Source organism: Anoplopoma fimbria, chromosome 5, assembly GCF_027596085.1.
Source record: "Anoplopoma fimbria isolate UVic2021 breed Golden Eagle Sablefish chromosome 5, Afim_UVic_2022, whole genome shotgun sequence".
NCBI lineage: Eukaryota > Metazoa > Chordata > Actinopteri > Perciformes > Anoplopomatidae > Anoplopoma > Anoplopoma fimbria.
In genome coordinates, this window is record NC_072453.1 from 12,553,872 (window position 1) to 12,577,027 (window position 23,156).

At 42.7% G+C, this 23,156-nt stretch overlaps 2 protein-coding genes across 3 annotated transcripts in view; one reads left to right on the forward strand and one right to left on the reverse strand.

Moving 5' to 3' along the window:
• Window positions 1-23,156, forward strand: part of dock1 (dedicator of cytokinesis 1) — a 175,369-nt gene that overhangs the window by 79,306 nt on the left and 72,907 nt on the right. The window lies entirely within an intron of this gene.
• On the reverse strand, window positions 1,069-17,374 carry LOC129091148 (inhibitory synaptic factor 2A). The gene is made up of 3 exons (XM_054598657.1): window positions 16,146-17,374; window positions 11,009-11,080; window positions 1,069-1,252 (listed from the first exon to the last, which is right to left on the reverse strand). The coding sequence occupies exons 1-3, from the start codon at window positions 17,372-17,374 to the stop codon at window positions 1,069-1,071; spliced, it is 1,485 nt and encodes a 494-aa protein (XP_054454632.1).

Below are 23,156 nucleotides of genomic sequence, written 5' to 3' on the forward strand. Positions count from 1 at the left end.
TGATTGGACTAGAGTGTTGGGTTTCAATGACTATATATGCACTTTGAGGTTAGTAGGAACTTTGTTGTTTGACGTATGAAAAGTCCTCCTCCTATGAACTGTTGTTTTTTAAATGCACAGCCCCCTTCACTGCAGCTCAAATAAATATATTCCAATAAACCTTGAAGTGAATGGCTATAGATATATATGTATTTATATAGAAAAAAGTACATTGACGTCTAACTTTGCAAATGTTATTAAGAAAATAAGTGTTATTTATTCATTCTTTACTTCAAAGTCAGTTGATTCAAGGAGACATTTTCGAGATGGATAGAAAGTTTGATCATAGAACTCCGATAAACATCTGACTTCTTTTGTCCTTTTAGGTCTCTTCTTTAGATATTATGAAAGTCTTCGATCTGCCATAGTTAGTAGGTGTTCTACACGTGTGAGTCAATACTCAAAATAGTTCTTTTTAATTACTCTGGAGAAAAATGTATCCTGAACAGTGTTAATTGTGCTTTGCAGAATGGTGATATGCTGTTGATGTAGAACTCAGAGCATTGTGGTTGATTTGCCAGCCTCTCCTGGAGGCTGGAAGGAAAGACAACAGAGTCCCAACAGGTGAATAGAAATGTGACGGTCACTGAACCGTTCTCGCGGAATAGGACCCCGTAGACGTCTGCTAGAAAAATATATGCAAATAGACGGAGGGAAATCAAATCTTCTTCTCATCTCGATGATCTCCAAATATGTTGCCCTGGTGTAATTTCACACCCTGTTTGAAGAAATTAGTTCAAAATAACTCTGAATTCCATTTTTGGTAAGCATGACAATTAGAATTTTTTTTCCATTGAATCCGCACTTGTGTCCCATTACACATCCTGTCATCTCTGAGGGAGGGGGGGGACTCTCAGTATCCAGTGTTGGCGATCTCCATAAGTTACAAGGTCCGCAAAAAGCCAAGGAGATGTTACAAAACAGAAGAAGATGAATAAGCGAAAAAACAAATTCGGACGACCAGACGGACGGACGCATAAATCCTGTGCATCAGTAGTGGGTGAGGAGACGGTTCCTGTGGGTTTTTTTTCACAGGAACCAGAGTTTCCAGCGAGCGTGCTTCTTGGAGTCAGCTTTGGACTTGCGTTTCGGGGTGGAGGTGAAGGCCTCCTGGGGGTAAGGCAGGGAGGGGAAGTGGCCCTCTACCATTGGGCAAAGCCTCATCATCAGCGGCTGCAGCTTGTCCTCCTGCTGCTTGAAGTCCAGCTCCACACTGCAGCGAAAAAAACCCAGAGTCACACAATCAGCAAACCGAACGCAGTACTGCATACAGTCATTAACACCACCTCATCCAGGTGCTACTATTACGATACATGCAAAATAATTGTATTTTAGTAGAAAACCTCTCTGTTTCCCTTTTTGTTTTACTGTCTGCTGTGTTAATACTACCCAAACCCTGTCTGCATATAAGACACATTAAAGCCCACCGTGCTCTAATAATCCCTGGAAGACTTTTTTTTTCCACTATGAAATGTTTTCATAATTGATCAGAATGAATGAACCACTGAGCAATAACAGTCTTTCCCTTATTTTGACTGCACTAAAATCACAGATTTTTTTTTTTTAGTGTTCTTTTGAAAAGGCTGCAAACCTATTAGCTATTTGAAAAAAGTTTATTTGAATAATTTTACTGTGTATAATCTTTCATCATCACCCCGCAGGTTTCTTTCCCCTTCACGCTTCTTTTAATCTTGACATGTTTTGACTGCCACAGTCCCCCCCCTCCTAACCGTATGACGTATCTACGTTTTTGGCCTGATCTCATTGACCCCTGTACTGGCATCTGTCACCGCACTGCTCAGGATGGTTAAGCGACCTATTTTCTCGCTCACTCCGTCATTATTTCCCAGTAAAATCTCCCAATTTAGACTAAGTTTGATTGCATCACTTTGTCTGCCCCAGCTGTTGTCGGTTTTTTTTTCTTTGTTATTTGCTTTCTTATCGTGATTTATATAGCAAGTTTATTTCAAATTGAGAAGTACTGGGTCACTGGAGAGGGGGTGTTGAACCGAGGATCATTTTCTTTGCTTAAACTGAGATCAGAGCCTTGGATTTGATGTGAGCCTCTTTTCTTTTGATCCCTGCACACTATTCCACCATCAGCAAAAAGGTATGGATGCAGAATTGATTCATTTGGGGGATCTTTTCCCTCCCAGTGTACTCTTTGACGTTTCCCCGGGGTGCGAGGGGGATTTATCTGGAACCAGCCATCATTGTAATCCCACGCCCGCGCACATCAGACTACTAGGTTCTGCTAAGTGAAACTCCGATTACAGCCTCGGCTGTGGGAAGTGTAGAGGGACTTTAATCTGCTAAAGCCACTAGCCTGAGTCGGGGCTGGTGGCGACTCTGGCGGACAGACTTACATAATGGCAGCAGGGTCCGTTTGCCTGGCTAGACGTAGAGTTTGCCGCTGTGACCGATTATGCAGAGTCAACGTGAGGTGGACAGTTGGCCGCCTGCTCTGATTGAAACGCAAAGCCGCTGTAATGATTTCCCGTTTCTACGTTAGACAACATCTACATTGAATTCACTGTGGCACATCTACATTCCAGAACATCATTTAATCCCCTAAGCAACATACTGGATGTTGCCCCATTATCCCCGTAATTGCAGCCCACTGTCCTCCGGGATGGGTAAATGCAGAGAAATAATTTCCCCATTGTTGACTAATAAAGGCTTAATTATTATAAATTATAAAACATATTTAATCTCAAAGTACTGGATGTTGGTTATTATTAGTAATACAGGTGAGCTGTAGGTGCAGATTAATCTGTCTGTTGCATCTTAAAGCACAGCCAAATATTTATTTCCAGGCTACACACACACACACACACACACACACACACACACACATGCTAGGATTTTATGGTGAGAAAATGTAAAATCATAGTGAAATAGCTCCGTTTCTTTCTCTAGACGTTGATGCTTTTTGGGATTGATTAAAACGGAACAGATGTAAATGTGGGTGTCTGACAGTGACTCAAGTGAGTATTGGGTGCTGAAGCAGACACTCAGCACTTTGAATTTGTTTGACTCAGGCTTTTTTACAAAGGGCCAAGAACACTGCAGCTATTAGCAATAAATCACAGGCTGTTAATTACACTGGTATAAATCCACTTCACTTTGTGTGAAGCCGGTTACAGTTTGTGTGTGTGCGCGCACGCACGTTTTTCTGCGTGTGGATACGGTTGGATGCATGTATCAGTTAATTAGGCCCGGTTCATATCCAACCTGTTATATGCCTCCGTTGTGTGGTTTGGTGGATGTAGAGGAGATTAGCATGCTTTCCTTGAAACAACCGTACAAACACACCAGTTCACTGAAACTGACCAATGAATGAGTTGCTTGCAGCGCAGGCAGATTTCCACATCGTGCTTTGTCTCTACACAAAGATTTGACACTAAAAACATAACAATGAATCTTTTAGTTCGCAATAATCTTGCAGTACTTGAACCTAACGTTAAGCCCTACGCACAAAATGTCTATCTTATTTACGGGTTTTGTTGGGGTCGGAGTTGGCCTTTTAAACATTCTAGCTAAATTTCCCAAAAACATTCCGCTATAAACATGCTTTTAGCCGCTCTTGTATAATTCATCCTGACTGTTTTATCCAGTCTATTCTTGATTTTATTACCTTTTCACTGTCTTACATTTACTGATTGCTTTTATTGTTGCTCTCTTACTGTTCATTTTATTTGTCTCACGATATCTATAAAAGCCCTTTGATACCAGTTTTAGATTTATTTATTTTTTTCTTCCTTTAGACATGCCCGAGGGAGCTGAACTACATGTGTGAACAAGGCCCTCGGCGTCGTGATGTATAACAAGATCACGACGTCCTCTGAAGTCAAGCTCAAGCTCACATATTAAAACGTAATTCACGGGCTTCACAATTAACAGGCCTCTTGCAGCTCAGATAACTAGTGAAGCGGCATCAAAGGATTCTGTGATCAATGACTGTGTGTTTATCGGAGTCTAATGAGTGTGTGCCGCTGTCACACGGTAGGTGTTGCAACGGGCCTTTTTTCTTCTCTTAAAAAACCTACAATTCTGACTGCGAAGACGTACAAAGTGACACATCTCATGAGCATATTTTGGGGATCTTTGGGGAAGTACTGTAGCTTAATGCTGGGTCAGTTTTGTGAGATGTTTCTCACTCAAACACGCAGAAACACTAGGACGGTGATGGGACTGTCCCTGCTCCTCAGTGTTAGCCTAATGTTTAGCCTGTTGTTGCTATGCAACCATGGGATATTTTTGTCGGTGCAATCAGAACATTTGTACTTTCAGCTTTTGCTCTGAGGATATAGTTTACGATATCAGTGCTTTTCATTTATGTGCTTCTGTAGACTTCACTCTAGTTCACAGTTGCTTTAGACTTTTTTAAGGATTACTACTTAAATATAAGTGTTCAACTGAATACTTCTCACCCTTAAATTCAGGTTTTTTAGGTAGTTTAAGGTGGTCGATAAATAAAAAAATACATAAAAACGTGTGACCAAAAAACTTTTTTTTTCATATATGAAGTACTACTTGTTTAAGATTAACAAATATTTATGCGATAATCCAGCACATTTGGTACAATCCTGCAGCAGAGATGTGTTTTAAAGTTTTTTTTTTTTAAAGCTGTAGATCCAGATCTTTAGTAAAGGGCCGTGGCAGGGGGTTATTAAGCTGTTTGAGCAGATACAATGCGTTGACCTTTGCTGCGTGTCGATCCCTCCCTCTCTGCGATGTTTACTGTCAGACGCCATGCTTCACGGACCAGACAAACACAAATGTCATGATTTTCAGAGGATAAAAGTTCACATCTGAGCTCGTATGCAGAGACCCTGTTTGTCCCTCTCAGTGTCTAGCCTTCTTTATCATACCGACATGCTTCTTCTGACTCATGTTTACATATTGTTTATAGCATTTATCCCACTTAGTACCACGTATCTGTTATCAGATCATGATTAAATCATTATTGATCTGCAATTCTTTCAATGCCCTTGCAAGTTTAGATGCTACCTGTATTTTTTAGACTTGATACAGCTTTATAGCTTTAATGTAATCAAAGAAAACCTTAAACACACTCTCTCAAAGATCCTCAATGTACATATTTGAACAACCGGTAGATTCATGATGTTCTGAACGGAACAGTGGTGCTGGTAGCTGTTTATTTTTGTTATTTTTGTGGCGCTGAATCTACTCTTTAATTAAATTTGCTCAATTTCAATCTGCCAGGAAAATCATAAAAAAGAAGAGGTAAAGTGTTTTTTGACTTTTGAACAGCATAGCCAGAAAATGTCATTGAGAAAGAGAAAAAAAGGAAATCATCATGAAATAAGAAGCAGAGTGAAAAGATAATCATCTCATCTTTGAAACACACTCAAAAGGCCTTTTAATGAAAAATGTATTAGTCTCTACACCCGGCCCAGTTATCAGCATCTCCTTATGAAACTAGTCACGAGCCCTGCCGCGTCGTTCCACTTTTTACTTTTTAAGCTGAAAGTGAATTTTGTTGGCATTTTACTGTCACCTCGCCGCCAGTCCCCCGAGTGTGCTGCCGGATCAGAGCAAATTGAAGAAGGCACTTTGGACCTTGTCGGTCTTTAACCTCTCTCCCACACTGGTTCTGACTCCTCCTTTTGTGTCCCTCTCACTCACTCCCACTCTTTCCCTGTCATGTTCCTGCTCTCCAAAAAAAAGTGTATATACAGGAAGAAAAGAAAAAATAACACACACACACACACACACACACACACACACACACACCCTTTACCCCCCCCCTTAAACATCTGAGAGTCTTTATCGCTCGACGCCACCTTCGTCCTCTCTCTGTCTCCCTGTTCCACGTCCTCACCCCTTCCCCTTCCTTATCTTCCCCGGGGTGTGTGTGTGTGTGTGTGTGCGCTCTTCCTGACTGTCCCCACCGTCACTGTTTTTCCAACCAAGGCTTACTTTTGTAGCTATGGTAACCAGCTTGCCACCATGTTGGAAAACATCATTATGCTCGCACAAAAAGAGATATCTTCCCGCAGCCGAGTCGTGCGGCAGGACAACGCCGCTGCTCAGCAATTTCCATATGTAATAATGTAATCAGCTCTTCAGCCTTTAGCTTCGCTTAATTGATTTTCATAGCCTCACACAATAGATTAGAGATTTTTTTTCCCATCTTTTTAAATATCCATTCCTTTTTTTTTTTTTAATATATCTTTTGCACTGCACACAATGTTAGTCAAAGAATGTTTTACCATCAGATAGTGTGTTTAATGATCAGACACAATTGGGCTCATAGGAAGTTACTATGCCCCACTGTGAACAATGTTACCCAGTGGTGGAGGCCTCCACAGCCGCCTTCCTTAATCACAACCACTTAAATCTATCTCCCTGTTTGATCAGCACATTAATGCAATGTGAGGAAAATGAGATTACAGGGTTTCTGAGTCAAGACACGTCACCACTTTAACGCCTCAGGTTTTAAAAGTAAGCGGAATGCATTTCAAATCCACAGCCATTTGTCTTCCCATCCATCCTCGGTCTGTTTTTTTTTTTTTTTTTTTTTTATACTTCTCTCCTGTTTTTAAACGTAAAATATATTACATCACCTGGCAAGATGGAATGAATTGCAATAATCTTTTCATCCCTTTCTCACCTATTCTGTTTCAATGTCACGCACGTTGTATTAAGAGTCAAATCCCCAAGTTCATTTGAGCACGCACTGCGAGCTGTTTAGGACGAGATAGCGTACTCTGGAGGAAAAAACGTGATGATAAGAGAAAGACAGACCTGAGAGTTCACGATGATTCAAAATGAGGAAAGTGGGACCAGACAAGGACAGAAGACTTCAGCAGTTTGTGTATTCTGTTTGAAGTCCCGGCCTGTGGTCCACAGCACCGTATTGATCCAGTGCTGTTGTTATGCTAAGGACGGGCTCTGTGATGATGCCATATACTCTTGGACAAATTGATTATGCTGAAGAAAGCATGGCTGGCTCCTCTCTGGGCTCCGTTAAAATTATTTATGGGCCCATATGTCCACTTGGGTCATCAGACCAGCTCCATCATAAACACAAGAGTTAGGGTTTTGGCCTAGAGCATCGATTCCCTTCCCGAACCCGATTGGTCCCCTTTAATTTTCAGTTGAGCACGAATGCTACGTGCTTTAATATATAACCCTTCTGTTATACATGATTTGAATAGTGATTTGATTTTTGGTTGATCTTTGAAAAATGAAGTCGCTGACAACAGTTTTCACTGAGAAGACTTAAGTTGACCTTATCTTGTAATCATATTTATTTTTACATATTCTTATTTATTTTTTTACAGAGGAAGTTTGACTTTTAAATCAGCCTCAGGCCAAAAACTGCTGCCATGGTGTGGGCCTAGGTCGGACTTGGACAGAAACTATGTGGGTTTATGTCGGGTCAGTACTGATTTTTATGGGCCTGAGCATAGCGCTCGTTTTGCTATGGCACAAAGATATGCACATACAAAAAAATAAATAATAATAATAATATTAGATATCATAAACAGCTATTCTTCTCACGTACAGTGTGTGTTCCTCCATAGCTCTGCTTCCCTATCCTGTGTTCCTCCACCTCCAGAGAGGTTGTTTTCATGGAGATCTAAGTAATTAGATTGCCATTTAATCCTCCTGCCTCTGTGAATGCAGCTGCTATATTTGATTCTGTGTCCAATCAACACAATTTACCATGCCAAGTGAGTCCCTTAAAGGGGAACTCGGGTCAATTTTACAGATTTCAAACATCTCACTTAGAATAGTTTTTTGCCCTTTATCGACTTGAAACCTTGCCAGGCGCCGGTCGAGGTTTGTCAAAAACAAGCATTCGTTTCTGTTTTTCTACACTTCCTCCACATATGAAGTGTTTCAATTGATTTTGACGCTTTTGGGCAGCTTTTTTGAGTTTTAATGTTAATATAGCACCTGTTTGAAGACTGGTTGTCAGTGTGTGTGCATAATCAGCATCGACCAAGTCGATGGGTCAAATCTGACCTGACATCATATAATATATCGGTTTCTCTCTGGGGATTTTTAAACGCAGGTAAGAAGAAAAAAAAAACTAGATAAGATGGATATGTTGGACAGCTCACTGGCACGTACTGTATGTATAATTGGCTCATTCAAACAGGCAGACTTAATCATAGCTTTTATTGCAGCCTGCATTTTGCATATTTTAAACCCTCATTGGGAATTCAAGTCATGGGGATGTATAAATGAAACACCTTTCCCAACACATCAGTGATGGGTAAAGGTACACCCTGAGCTGCCAAGATTATTGTGACAAAAAAAGAACCGTAGAAAGGATTGCTCATATATTTGGGGGGGATTTAGAGGTGTTATCACAGTGCAGTTTGTGCTCACAGATTCAGAGGGATGGTTAGCGGACGTCTCTTGAGTCTTCAGAGGATGGCACAGCGGGGCAAGCACAGTTGGTCTTTACTCAGGCGGGCAGAGATGGAGATGGAGATGGAGATGGAGGATAGGTAGACCAGAGAGAGCGGGGCCCTCTCTCCCCACAGGGCCAAATCACACTGACTAATTTATAATACCGGGGCGAGCTCCCATCTCAGCAGTCTGTCCTGTGTCATCCATCCTTCAACCCTGTACTCAGCCCATTGCCTCTTAATTCACCTGTGCCATGTTGTGCTCTACCAGTGCCCTTCACATCAATGTGCCATAATTCAGCTCCTTTTACTTCTTATTGCTGTCATTGAATATTTGTAAATTATGAATATTTGTTCTTGTGTTCCACCCTGTGGCCATGCCGAGGTCTAGCTGCGGTTGTAACGCACCCCGCTAGACGACAGGATGCACCTTCTTCAGCTCATCAGAGGGAACAGAGCTGTGCCTTGCGCCTTCATTTCATCCGGAGCTGATTGAAGTTTGGCCAGAGGCTTATCAGTTATTGAGAGCAGTAGATAGAACATGATTTAAATGGCTCTTCAGAGGTGAAAGCCGACTGGGTGGAACAGGAGTGTCGACTAAAACATGTTACATTATTGATCGCCTCTCACCTTCCTACCCTTTAAATGTCTCATCCTTTGCCAACTCAACTTCTCTTTTGGGATTTTTGGAATCATTCTTTTTCTGAGCACCTGTCAGAAAGACAGACTGCCAGACAAACATACACATTTGCACGTACTGGTTGGTCTCACTCAATTCTAACTGTGAGCAAAGGGCCCTCGTTGGGGCTGCAGACTGTCAGGCAACATCCACATTACAATCTTTACATTTCAAAACGCGTATCTTTTGCTACGTTTACACTGAGCACTGAAAACGAAGGGGTTTAGAAACGCTACCGAGAGCCGGGTAAATTTGAAAACTCCGGGATTACCTCGTAGTGTGGACAGGCGGAACTGCATCAGTTTTAAAACGATGACGTAGACACCCGCATTCGCTACTTGATTGGGTCTTAGCAGTCACGACGTGTCCTTCCCTGATAGTTATGCCCCTATCATATGACCCTTGATTACTGATCGACTACCAGTGGTTAATTTAACATGGATTAGGGATTAAATGCATTGCTGACGTTGTTGTCTATACGAGCAGATGTTTTGCAGTTAAGCTCTGCATCTTATAATTCTACTACTGCCGACATGGGGAGGGAGCAAGCTGTTATCGGAGTGATCAGCCAGCACCGTGTCCAGCGGCGTTATCTGCCCTACAGAGAGGACGTTTAAAGTCACGGTTTGCAGCTTTTGAGTAGGGCTATGGACACAAAACGCAGGACTTTCCTTATCTTAATAATGCTTATTTTGTTCTGCACAAATATTGTGAAGTCCACACAGAAACTGTAAAGGCACAAAAGCATAAATGCTGTCCAGTACGACAGGGACTTCAGCCACCTGGCAAATTTGTAAGCGTTCATTTTAAAGTACATTTGATGTGTGTTTGAGAGAGAGATAGATCAAGACCTGCAGCCTTCTCACTAAGTTTGAAAAAAAACAACTTCTAAAATGATTTTTTTTTTTGTTTATAGAGGAAGATTTTAGAGAAAGATCTGAAGTATCAAGCACAACCTTTTATTATTAAAGAGTACTATAATACTAGTATTTTCTCTAACTAAGCGGAAATCTATTTTGTTTTAAAACCCTTGTTGAGCATGTTATCATGCTGAGAGTAGCATTTAGCTTAGATTAATCTGTTATTTGTTTAAATTCCAAAAATAGTGACGAATACCCATCACAAGTTCTGAGAGCCCAAAAACGACCACCAGTCAGAGCTTAGAAGGGATTTAATTTGCAGCAAATCTTCACATCTAAGAAGCTGGAACCAGACATTTTTGTCACTTTATCTGGATAAGCTACTGAAATAATTACCAGAATTGGTGGCAATTAATTATCTGACAACCAACTAATTGATACATTGACTTCTCATACCTTGAAACACAAGACACCTAAGTAGCAAAGTATCTACACATGCTTCCACGTGCATACCTTCATAAAGCGAAAACTCTGTACCCCTGGAAGACTAATGACTTTGGACTCGTGCGTCTGTACCGGTTGTCAAATCGGTTGTACTGAATTTAAAAGTACGCAGAGGCTCAGTTGGCTTGGCAACAACACACAGTGATGATATTTCATGATCTTTGGAAGGTAATTAATTTCACCTTTCGCGACCCATCGTTCTCTCATTCCCCAGCATGTATCCTCCCTGCTTTTCCACCTTGTGCCGTTTTTGTCTCTAAATCCAGCGTGCCATACACCTGCTACACACCCTCCAGTGATTATAGGGGTGTGAAGGGACAATGACAGAATCAGAGAGAGATGGAGAGAGAGAGAGAGAGAGAATGTCACACGTCCCCATGTGCTCATTAACAGCATCCACATTAGTCTTGCATCCCCTGGCCCCTTCCCCTCCTCTCCACCTTCCCCTCTCTTTCACCTGTCCGCTTTCCCTCAAGGAGAAAGGACAGGGCACATTCGGATCATCGTGTCTTTGAAGAGAAATGGCCACTAACCTGTAAATAATGCATGCGCTGTTCCGGCATGTGTCGCAGTTGGCCGTGTCCTGTCCGGTTCGATAGGACAGTCTGCGGGGAAGATAAGAGTCGTGAATGAGTAATTACAGCACTTGTTAAGCTGCTCCCTCACACCTTTCTTTCTCATCTTGTTTGTCATCCCTCGTTAGCAGAGCACAAGTAAACGAGGGGGGCGATGTGGAGTCCCGCTGCCCTCCTGAGTGGCCTGTGTCCGGCAGCCAGGGCAGAGAGAGCACAGTGTGGGCCATTAGCAAGGGGTTGACTGATTTGAGGTCGGATAAGGCAAAGTAGTACACAGGAGGGGATCCTGTGCTGCTGTTTTGATCAAGAACTTGTGTCAGGGAAGAAGGGTTTCACAGAATAGTCAACTAGTTTACTATCAAAACCACTAGTCGTCAAGTAGACTAATGGTTCATCTGTGGTTTTAGCATGGTGCATAAACAAAGCAGTGGCCATAGATGTAGAGCAGATGTCGACTAAAATGAATAAATCTTGTTTCCCCTACATAATTGTTGCATTACCCTTCAATAACATTACAAATGTTCTCATGAAATAATAACAAAAATAGGATGGGCTGCAACTAATGATTATTTTCGTTATCGATTACTTCCTGCTTCTAAAATGTGAGAGCCCAATATGACCTACTCTTTCTACTTTTCTTAATATCAAGGCTTTTTACTCACACTAGAGAAACCCCACCCCCCCATTGATTAATCCATTCTGTTCAATATAGTGTTGTAAAACACACAGTAACTGTTATCCTCACTAGGAACCTTTTTAATTTCATTCTAATATTGATTCACCGGAATTCACGTTCAAACCCATCAATATCCTATTATATTATATCCTGTGTGCCCCTATATTGTCCTATTATCAGTTGCCTCAGAGATAAAAGATGGTGATGATCCAAGTCCCCATTATAGATTCATATTTCTCAAGGGGGCAGCTAAAGACCAGGTGCTGACCCTGAATGGAAGTACTTGGTTCCATGCTTCACAGGCTCAATGGTTTTCTTATTGGATTACTGTGTGGAAATGTGCATATTGATTGACAGCAATAGTTTCCCCATATAATTAATGACGTAATACAATGGAATTACTGTGGACTCACTTCACCAATGACATGGACAAGATTGTTTTGCTGGGTGTTTTTTTATGGTTATGACATAAACTGCTGCATCAACAGGAAGCAGTCTTGTACACCCAGTACGACTGTGAGGCTTTTTGGAGCTGCTATTTAACCAGGTATCATCCTTCATCAACCAGTCACACATTTATTTAGTTTTGAGATATCTATTTAAGATATGTATGCCTTCGCCCATTAATTGGCGTCAATGGATTTCCACAATGGCTGCCCCCCCTTAGGTGATTGGTCGACTAATTGGTCATTTTGTTCTTGGTCGACTAAGATTTCTTTAGTTGATTGGGCTTTTTTAACTTTATTTCAAGCTGTCAAACAACTCTTTACAAACAAAAACTGTCATAAATCAGGGTTTCTCAAATTCTTCTAATTGACGTTAATGAGCTAACGTTCCCATTTAGTTCTTGTCTCTGATCTTTGAAGTAGCAGAGACATTTTTTTTTAAGTCCTCTCCCTCAAGGACTCTTGTCACACTGCCCTTAAGGTGCGACACCAATAAAAAATTAAACAGCCATCATAAATTTCCTCTCCTTATCTACTCGTTTCTGTGCTGTATGTTCTGACAGGCGTACGAGAGGTGTTGATGTCAATATTGTTATTTAACGCCGTCGCCTAATGAGCTAATGGGGGAAAAAGATGAGTCCAGTGATACTGGGAAGGTTGCAGCTTGGTTTAATTTTAATGAAGGGATGTCGTTTTCCACCCAGGTGAGCCAATCAATAACTGCCAACTGGGTTTGAACAAACCTTCTCTCTCTTCTGTTTCTAGATCCATCTTTTTTCCCTCCCCGCCGCTCTCTCACACTGCGTTGATTAGAGAAAATAAGACAAGCCTCCCTGTAGAGAGTGAAGTAAAAGTGCCATTAACAGTGTATTTATCCTCATAGCCCCCCATTGTGCTACTAGGTGAGCTCTCCCAAAGGTCACTGAGTGGGTGGGAGTCCAAAAGGCATAACAACAAGCACACATGCAGTGACAACTAGCTATAGCAACAAGTCCCCATGAGTGTGATTAATTGGGGTCTGGCCTGCCAACATTGGCTGATGATGCAGCAAATGTATTCCTGTGCTTTGTGCTGTCGATGCAGCCATTGATGTACTTTAAGACTGCATGGCATCCTTCACAGTGTATTGTATGGCCCTGGCATGGCTCTACCTGAGGGATATATATGTGTGTGAGTGCTTAAATGCATGGAGTGTGGGGACAATGTGCTCTGAACTCCTTTCTTTTTTCTTTTTTCTTTGCCCCAGCAGCTTGGTTAGAGCTGCTAATACATTCTATAAAGTTCTAAATTACACAATAACTAAAGGAGATGTAGCCTCAGCCTTCCTTGTCACTCTCACTCTCACTTTCTTCCACATGCTTGATTTCCGCCTGTTTTTACTCGTCAGCTGTCTCCGTTCTCGCTGAGTAGCAAAGTGGGGGAAGTCATTTCGGATGTTAGGGGTCCGTGAGCGCTGTTTATTTTCTGCATTGACAAAGTAAACTTGCAATTTGGGCATTTCCATTTCTTGGATGGGAGTAAAACGATCCCAGCTGAATCATCTGCACACAACTTTTGCACATAATCATGAAAGGGAAGAGGTCACCTATGAATATGATGGAGTATTTCAGTCAAAAACACCCAATCGCAGAGCCCTAACATCCTGAGTCAGCAGTGTAAGGGGGGAATTGTGCTTTTTATTAGTCACAGCACATTAGCCATTGAATTTGTGTCTGAGCAGCGTGTCATGAGCACATGCGTGGTGATGAATGTGCACAAGGTCACATTTTCCTTTTTATGAAAAATGAATGTCTTACAACATAGGGACTTATATATCGGATAATTTCGCTGGGTTCACCTATAGCCTGAGGGCGCTCCTATTTGTTGTGTCAGTGACATTTATGTAAGGGGAGCATGGAGCTAATGTAGTGTGACTAAAGCAGCATTACATTTATTTCGCTTGGCTCGAAAAAAATAAATAAAAGGAAATATGTACAGGAGGAAGACGACTGCGCTTGTATAGAAAAGTAGAGCCTCATTTGGGCTCAGATGGATTACAAGAGGCTTACACTGCTCACTGACTTAAACTAAATGTAGGCTTTGGTAATTAAAGTGTGGAAAGACAATGTGATTGTTTCTTTATGCATGTGACCAGATGGCACCATTAAACAGTAGTCACTCATATTTATTTACAAATGAAGTCTCTCCTCTTCTCTCATCTTCTCCCCCCCCTCCCCTTCTTCTCCTCTCCCACCTGCCACTTCAGGCACATCTGATAAACCAGATGTGCTTTGGCAAAAACACAGTGGAGATGGCTCCCCATGCTGCACCACATGTCCGCTTACTTTTTTCACTCACAACACACTTTGATGAGTTTGGCGATAAGGAGATTAAGGCTGCCTTGTGCAAGATTTAAAAAAAAAAAAAAAAAAAAAAAAGAAAAAAAAGGATAATTTTTCCTTTTTTGATGGTGTGAAGTCGCACTGTTGTAAGGTCTGCTCCTTTACACACTGTCGTTCTGCCGAGTTGATACTGAGAGTTGCTTTTATACACTTTGAAACATTTGTGTTTGTGAGGATGCGAGCTTGTCAGTTGTGTCTCTGTGGTTAATTCCCACAGGTTTTGGACTCCAGGTTGGTATGATGTCGATTTTATGGATTTTTCTCACTCCGTACCTCTCAACAGTTCTGGTCTAAAACAGATAGGGATCTGAGTGCAGAGCCCCAGCAATTCTCTGAACAAATTGGCCATTTTGTTTGCCTCATCCCTTTGGATAGACAATCCTCTTTCTTTTTTCTTTTTTTTAGCGGGCTGGATGCTATCTACAGCCCTTTTGTATATACTCAGTATCCATTGAACAGTGAATAAAATTTTCACAGGTTGTGGCTTTTTTCTCAAAGACCTTGGACTTACTAGATAAACATGGTGTGTCGCTGGATAAGGCCAACTGTTCAATTTCTAGTTTTGTATTAAGAGTACTTTTCTTAAAAGTGCTTGAAAAGGGGTACCTTATAATTTGATGTCGTCATTTAAATGATTTTTCTTTCCCGCATCATAACAATTACATTTTCATATTCAGACAGATTCACCGTTCTTGTTTATTCTTAAGGAATCCACTGGGCAAAACAGGCCGCTTTAATGCAAATACGTATGTGTTTTTACAGTGACGGAATCAGTTCCATTCACAAAATAATGAGAACTTGTCCGTTTCATATGACGTGTCCTCACACCCCTTTGGGCCAAATTGGCTGACATGAGTCGAATCGTCTGTGAACAAGTCCTGCTGCAGGGCTGTCATATCTGGAGGGAAAATCATCACACAAGGACACTGTGCGGTAATAGCACTGCAGGGCACATTCAGGTAAATGCCACATCATCCCAACCCGATGCAGCCGTGATCTCCCTTTCAACTCTCATGGTCCATCAGCGCCGGCTGGGTGGACAGCTGTCACACATACAATCTTGTCCTTAAGATCGAGGAACAATGTGACTCATCAAGAGGACGCTTTTCTTTTTTTTCTTGCTCACGCTGAATCATAAATGTGTCTCTGATGTTTTCTTTTCCTTGGCTTTGCCCTGTGAACACAAGGCCCTTTTCCCCAAATATTATTTATAGATGTATGACATTTCTTTTTTTCGGCCAGTGTTTGCCTGACACCACTGTGAAGTAGGGGGACACTGATCCAATTCACCGGTTCAGTACCAGCCCTTGATATTGACCTTATTGAGCAGATTTTTGGTATCAGCCATTAACGGAAAGATCCACAGTTTCTTATTCAACGTTAGGAAATTCAGTGTTTCTGCTATCAGTTTAGTCATGGTGGGTAGACAACTCGGTTTTAACTTCTACAGCAATTCTGTTTTAAATGAGTTCTATGCAGTAAGCTGTACAGATGTCACCCTTAGTGAAGAATTCTTTGACAGTACAGGGGAGGAAAAAGTCAAATTTGTAAATCTTAAGTGTAAAGAATTGTCTATAAGTGAGATGTCTTACCCTTCTCTGTGGGCCTCCCCCTTCTCCAGTTCCTGGATGACCCCCAGCAGCACCTTGATGGTCTCCTGGCTAGAGCTGATGAGGTTTTCCATGGCCAGGAGCTGTGCTTTAACATCCCCGTCCTGATTAATAGGCACTATTTGCTTGCAGGCCTCCTGTGTTTGGTCGAGCGCCGCCCCACGAGCCTCGCCACCTCCGCAGGGTGTCAGAGGCTCGTCCATGCCCCGTAAAGGCCGAGCGGACAACGTTCCCGTGTGGCACTGTGCCTGCGTCGTACAGCCTCTGCTAGAACGTGGTAGCGTCTCACTCTGCAGCCCGTTGAGCTGCAGGGCTTTCTTCCGCTTGCTACGCACCGACGGACTGTCCAGGCACTCCACCTGCGTGAGGGAGTTCCAGGCGATGGGGCCCGTAACCTTGGAGGCCCTGTCCGGCAGGGTCCGGGACGAGCCCTCCTCCAAAACGAGCAGCTGCCTGGCGGCCGAGCGGTCCGTGTCGGCCTCCCTGTGTTGTAATCCTGCCCTGGCTTTGGACGGGACACTGCAGAGCGCGTACTCGGCCTGTGCTCCGGCTCCACTTCCCCTCTGTGTGTCTGCAAGGCAGTCCGTGTCTGCAGAGCAACTGAGCTGCAGAGCGTCAGAGCACAGGCCATCAGGTGCAGTGTGCTGCTCCACTGTGGCGATGCACTCATTAGTATGGAGCAGAGCCCTGGTCCTCCGGACTCCGCTCCCCCCGCAGGCTCCCTCCTCCTCTTCATCTAAACCCTGCTCGGCAGCCTTGGACTGCTTCACCTCCATGACAAAACCGTTGTTCTGACCTTTATAGGTTTCCACGGCCGCCACGTGTTTAAAGGTGTGGCCTTTCTTGCGCTCAAAGGGAAAGGTCTGATAGCGCTTCTTCAGGTCGGGGGACGTCTGCACGCCGGTGCTCCTCGTGACGTTGGGGATGGAGCGGCGGGCGGGGACGGTCATGTACTTGCGGTACGCCACTTTGTAGGAGATGGGCTTGCTGCCTTTGCCCGCTGCCTGCAGCTCCGCCTCCCTCTGCTCGTTCTGGGCCTCGCAGATATCCTTGAAACGCACTTGCAGGGCCTTGTTTCTCTTCCTCACCTGTCGACTGGCTTCCAGGGAATACTTCACCTCCAGCGCCAGCGAGGTGGAGGGCAAGGGCGCTGCCTCCGAGTCAGACTCTGAGTTGGTGAGCATGCATTTGCCACCCTCCTTGCTCACCATGTTTCCTGAGAGGCATGGAGAGAGAGAGAGAGAGAGAGAGAGAGAGAGAGAGAGAGAGAGAGAGAGAGAGAGACGCTGTGTTAATCATGGGTAATGAATGGCTTAGACAAAGACCCTTGCCTGACTCTTACATCCTACTCGACAGAACGCACTCGCTCTCTAAGCTTACGGAGAAGGAAGAAACCTGTGCAGTTATTAATATTACCAAAAAGTGCTTTTATTAGCCACTTGTCGTCATGCATGCCAAAAAGCATCACAAATATGAAGATTTGTCATATATTTTAGTTACATCCCCTGATAATTAAGTATATCAGGGATCATTTATTAATTCACTTTTGAATCTAACGGTGTGGTGATGTCGTGCAATTCTAAACTTTTCAATATGCACGTACAGCGTATTTATCCTTAAAAGAAAACCATCATTTTCTCTTTTAATTGCCAGTTGGCAAGCGTCTGTCATGCTTGCCAATCTCCATCTGTGTTTATTTACTAAGCGATTTAAGCAAGCCCTAAAAATAATCTTAGCAGATTTCCATGGTGCATTTAATCTTCATCTCCGTGGAACCAAAAACTCCATATTAAGCATAATTCTCGTTTGTTTGTCATTGCCAGTTAATGCAGCGATCACTACCGGTTCCTCCTCTCCCACTTTCTAAGTTGATGAGTGTTTGTGTCTCGGTTTGTTTGGGAGCCATCAGACACTGCACTTACAATCATGCACACTCAAACACACTCCAGGCCTCAACAGTAGCAGTATACTGTGGACTACTCTGCAGACTGTGCCTGAGGTCTGCTCTCAGTTTATCTCTATGGCTCATTAGGTTCAGCAGGATTCTTCACTGTCTGACCTTTCCCTCTTAATTAGTAAGTAAAAAGAGGGTTTCTGGGCGTATTTGGGGAGCACATTGTCATTCCTCTAGCATATGGGAGTATGGGGTGTGTTCATTTTCCATTTTTTTAAACGTACAGAGACGAGAGACTATGCTGAAATAATGGAACCTGCAAACAGACAAACCTTTGACAGAGAACTGTGCAACAATCCCCAAAGGAAAAACATCTTAGCCGAGATGTGACTATGAGATATGAATAATCTTTCTCCCAGGTATGGTGGGGGCATCACAACTCTCTGATGCTCCGACAGAAATATAATTCTGCCTGCTGATTAACAATAAGCAAACACTCCACAGGCTCATGTAGATGCTAAATCAGATAGGATTATAATTATCAGTCTCAGCTTCTCTGCCATGACTGCTCTCTGTCAACTTCCTATTTCACACCTTTCTGTTTACTCGCCTGGGAGCTACAGAATGGCCTTTTTTTTTTTTTTTTTGTTTCTCACTGTCTACCCCATCATCTTATCGCCGTGGCTCTCTGTTATTAAGTTATAGTCTGGGTCCAGCTCTGCTTGGAGGGGGATATCCACCTGTCTATCTGAGCTAAGATCTAACATGACAGTTTCATCATTCTACAGATCAGTAGACGACCCCTTGTAGTCACACACCATCTTTAAATATAGCAATAGCACATGTTGCCATTTCTACTCTGGCAATCTGCTTACTAAGGACCTAGCAACATTTCCTCAGCATGAATATATAAATAAAAAAAAGTCACATTTCCAGTGAAGAAATTCCCAAGATTGTGATGTTCTTGCTAACAGTGTTCTTTCACAAGTTAGCCACAATTAGAAAGCTGCTATTCCCAACACTTTTTTTTTTGCTGTGAATAATATCTCTTCTTCCTAGAACATACCTAACTTTCAGAGTAGCCTGTCTCATGTGCCAGAAGCCAAATACCTCATGGGCACTGGCTCTCTGTTTGTTAAGGTCCTGTCAAAAGAAATCCAATGTTTGAAACTTCAAAAAAAGCCAAATGGGCCCAGCAATGTTTGCTGTCCTCCACTGAAACTGTCCAATCATGCCCAGTAATGTAACTGGGAACACTGTCCGAGAACAGCACAGCGAGCCTCACATAGACGGGGTCGAGATGGCACCTTCTGCTGTGCAGGCAGATGTTTGTTTGATTCTCAACAGACAGGTAATTACCAATGTGTCCACATGACCAGGTAGTACAGTGCTGTGAAACCTGAGTACACGTCCAACACAGAAGGCATTAGGGAAAGATATTCTGCCAACAGAAACTAACAAACTACAGCCATACTGCAATACAGTCCAAAACAAGTATATACCTTTTTTATTTTACTGTGATGCATGTGTGGTACTGCAAAATGGACACAAAACTACTGGAGTCAGGCACAAAGAAATGCCAGGAGAATATATTTTTAAAAAGCCCACAGTGTTGTTATTAGTGGAATCAGTCTTACCGACATCTCTACCTTGTATCGATGCACGTTTCTGCAACGTAAAGGGGGAAGAATCAAAGCTGCAGACGGCATAATCCAATAAATCATTTTCCCATTTATTACTCCAGCTTGGCAGCATTTCTATCATTTCAGAAGGAAGATATTCATGGTTTTTTTCCTCCCTTTCTTCTGAATGTTTGACCACGCGCCGCTTCTTCCCCGATTTATTTTTCTATTCACCAGCCTGGCTGTGCTTTCCCCGGTCCATCACTGTCTGTGTCCTTTCCATGTTTGTTAAAAAGGGACGACATTTTGAACAAGAGATTAAACTGTAACCCTACATCCCCTCTCTAAATCAGGTCAGTGAATATGTATCTTTGTTATAAGCTAGGCCCAAATTAAACATTATTTTCAATATGTGCAAAATGATATCTGTTTACAATACAGGATGCCACCCTGTTCTCAACCATCAGATATCGAGACGTGAATGTGTCTCGTCAGCGCAAACGGCAACAATGTTTCCTCCGCTCTCCCCTTCCCCTGCACACAGCCTCAACAATGCACATACAGTTTTGGGGTATTGTATCATATCCTCATTTAAATTTGATCCCTTTTGACATGCCAGCACTGCAGGCTGAATGATGTCTCCCTGGCTCCACTTATCTGATTTGTTACCCATTGGGTTCGGGCCCGGGCGACTGCAGCATCACTCGTATCTCACCTACGGCTGGAACAGCCCCCCCCGGCCTCTTGCATAAACAGCATGACTCATCACGCAAGGCTGTGACAACTGCCTCTTTTTAGGGTGGCCCTGATCTTTTTTTTTTTTTTTAAAGGGGCAAACAAGTGAAGTGAACTGACCCACTATTTTCCAGCCAGTAGGACAGACCGAAAACAGACCTCACAGGGTCATGTGCGCATGGCAAAACACATCAGACATCTGACCTTGTTTTAGCAGCACAGCTCACAAGGCTGTCATACTGGGACTAAGTGTATTATTTGGGATATTTCTAGGGACACGAGTGAATTTTGTCCATTTGGAGAGCATGTTTCGCACGGCTGGTTCTTGGGAAGAATTTCCTCTTCTGATTCAGCCATTGTTTAAAGCTTTGCAGCCATGCAAGGACAATCCAGACTACTTATTCTTTAACGGAAATGGTCTTATGCTCCAAACGCGTGCTCATTTAATGCAACACACCCTGAATTTGAAATGGTTTCCCCATGTCTTGCATTATTCTAAACTGCGTATGAGTCGGCAGTTTTGTGAATGGCAGTTGCCTAATTGAACTTTTTGGTTGCCAGGGGTAAAAATCTTAAAAAGGTGGGACATTTCAGTGTCCTGATGCAACTTGGGGATTGAATGTTTACCGTAACTTTGAGCTTGACTAATTTTGTTTTATCGCTTCTGCTCCACTGACAGGAAAATTCATTAATACGGCATGCATCACCAAACCAGGGAATTGATTAAACGCTGGAAATATGGCTATACATTTCAATTAGCGACGGCAGCCTAAACAGCCTTTCCTGTTCAAGCATTTAACAGGATGTTTCTCCGAGCTTTTCCACCACTCTAGTTTTATGACATTACCCTGATATTTCTCCCCAATCCATGCACAGTTTATGTTTAATCTGTTTGATAGGAAGCTTGTAAAAAATAGTATCCTCATCCACATCCAACATCTTTGTGATGAACTGGAACTTTGACTATTACATTTACATTACATTACATTACAGTCATTTAGCAGACGCTTTTATCCAAAGCGACTTACAGTCAGTAGTATATTACATATCATTCACCCATTCACACACTGATGACAGGCTACCATGCAAGGTGCCACCATCAGACTCTAACTAACATTCATGCAACATCCAGTCCACACCGATGGCAAGCCTTCGGGAGCAACTTGGGGTTAAGTGTCTTGCCCAAGGACACATCGACTGCCGAAGCCGGGTATCGAACCACCGACCCTCTGATTGGAGAACTACCTTGCTCTCCACTACGCCACAGCCGCCCTATGAGCCCGATCTTATCGCCCAACCTTGTCGAAGCGCTGTCATCACATGACCTCACTAATATTCACTAATATCCATAGAGCAGATCTCTCAGGAGCGCCTGGTCAAGGTCACTGTGACCTCGCGTCCGTCCTGTTCTCGTGATGTAACGGGAGCGCCTTGAGAGAATTTCTTTAAATTTGGCACCAAAGTCCACTTGCATTCAAGGTTGAAATGATTCGAATTTGGTAGTCAAAGGTCACTGTGACCTCACAAAACATGGCCATAACTCAAGAAGAATTCATATGCTAATTATGAGAATTTCACACAAATGTCTAATAGGATTAAAGGATGTGAATGTTAAAGTGATGATATTCTGGACAGACATGGATGTAAACTGAGACATGACTGATTTAGTGGTGGCATTAATACTAGTTTAATGAAGCCAGCATCAGGATTTTGAATTACTGACAAAGTACGTTTGAAGTCTTTCTTTGTGCTACATGATCACTCCTAGCGCTGCAGTTTAACATTAATACAGTTCAGCGTGGCTTCAGATGCTGCTTGAACAAATGAGTGTGGCTGTATCCTCGCAGAGGTGGACGTTCCAAACTCTACTGTAATCCAGCTTTGTCTACTCGTGTTTTGTTTTCCTCTTTTCTCTCGTCTGTCAGCCTCCGTTCATATTTACACAGGGCTTAGCAGTGTTCTGAGAATGTCTTTGATCTGCTTCTTAAGAGCACACTGATTATGCAGTAAAAAAAAAAAAAAAAAAAAAAAAAAAAAAAAAAAAAAAAAAAAAAAGATATCCAGGCCCGTCGTTTACTTTGGCTCGTTGTTGGTAAGGTCATTTGAAAGGGTGGGTTTATTGTGGGGGGGGGGTTTAGTTTCTGTCTGTGCTGCAGCGTGTGAGCAAGCTTTGGTGCTGCCATGCTCTCAGGGTGTGATGTGAGGGTATATACACTGTGTATATAGCCCGCTGATTGACTGTACGGGTCAGTGTTGAGGGATAACTGCACTGCAGTGCATTAGGCCGACACCAAACGCAGCAAATCCTTTGTCAGTTAATGGTAGCTTAATGCCGTGAGATGGAACGCCACTGGAAATCACAGGATTTTAAGGGGATTGTCTCCCTGAGTAATTGTTGCTCAGTCATCATGGACCACTGTGCTGTTGCCAAGCAAGAATAATTTGCTGAAATAACTAAATAACACCAGGGACGTATTTTTAGTCGAGAGCAAGGCATGAAAGTTCCTAATTATAAACCAAGGAGAACATGTTTTAGTAGCGCTCACGTTTAGACTCCGTTGTGATTACACAGCAGAAGTGTCGGAATACTTCTGTGTATTAGGGTCAGATACATTTTCAATAAAATAAAGATGCAGCATTAGCAACATGGCTATGAATCAAACCAGATATTCCTAAACTAAACTGACGAACCTCAAGGATGATGAGGCCAAATGATTCGTCTCACAGAACTAATGCACAATA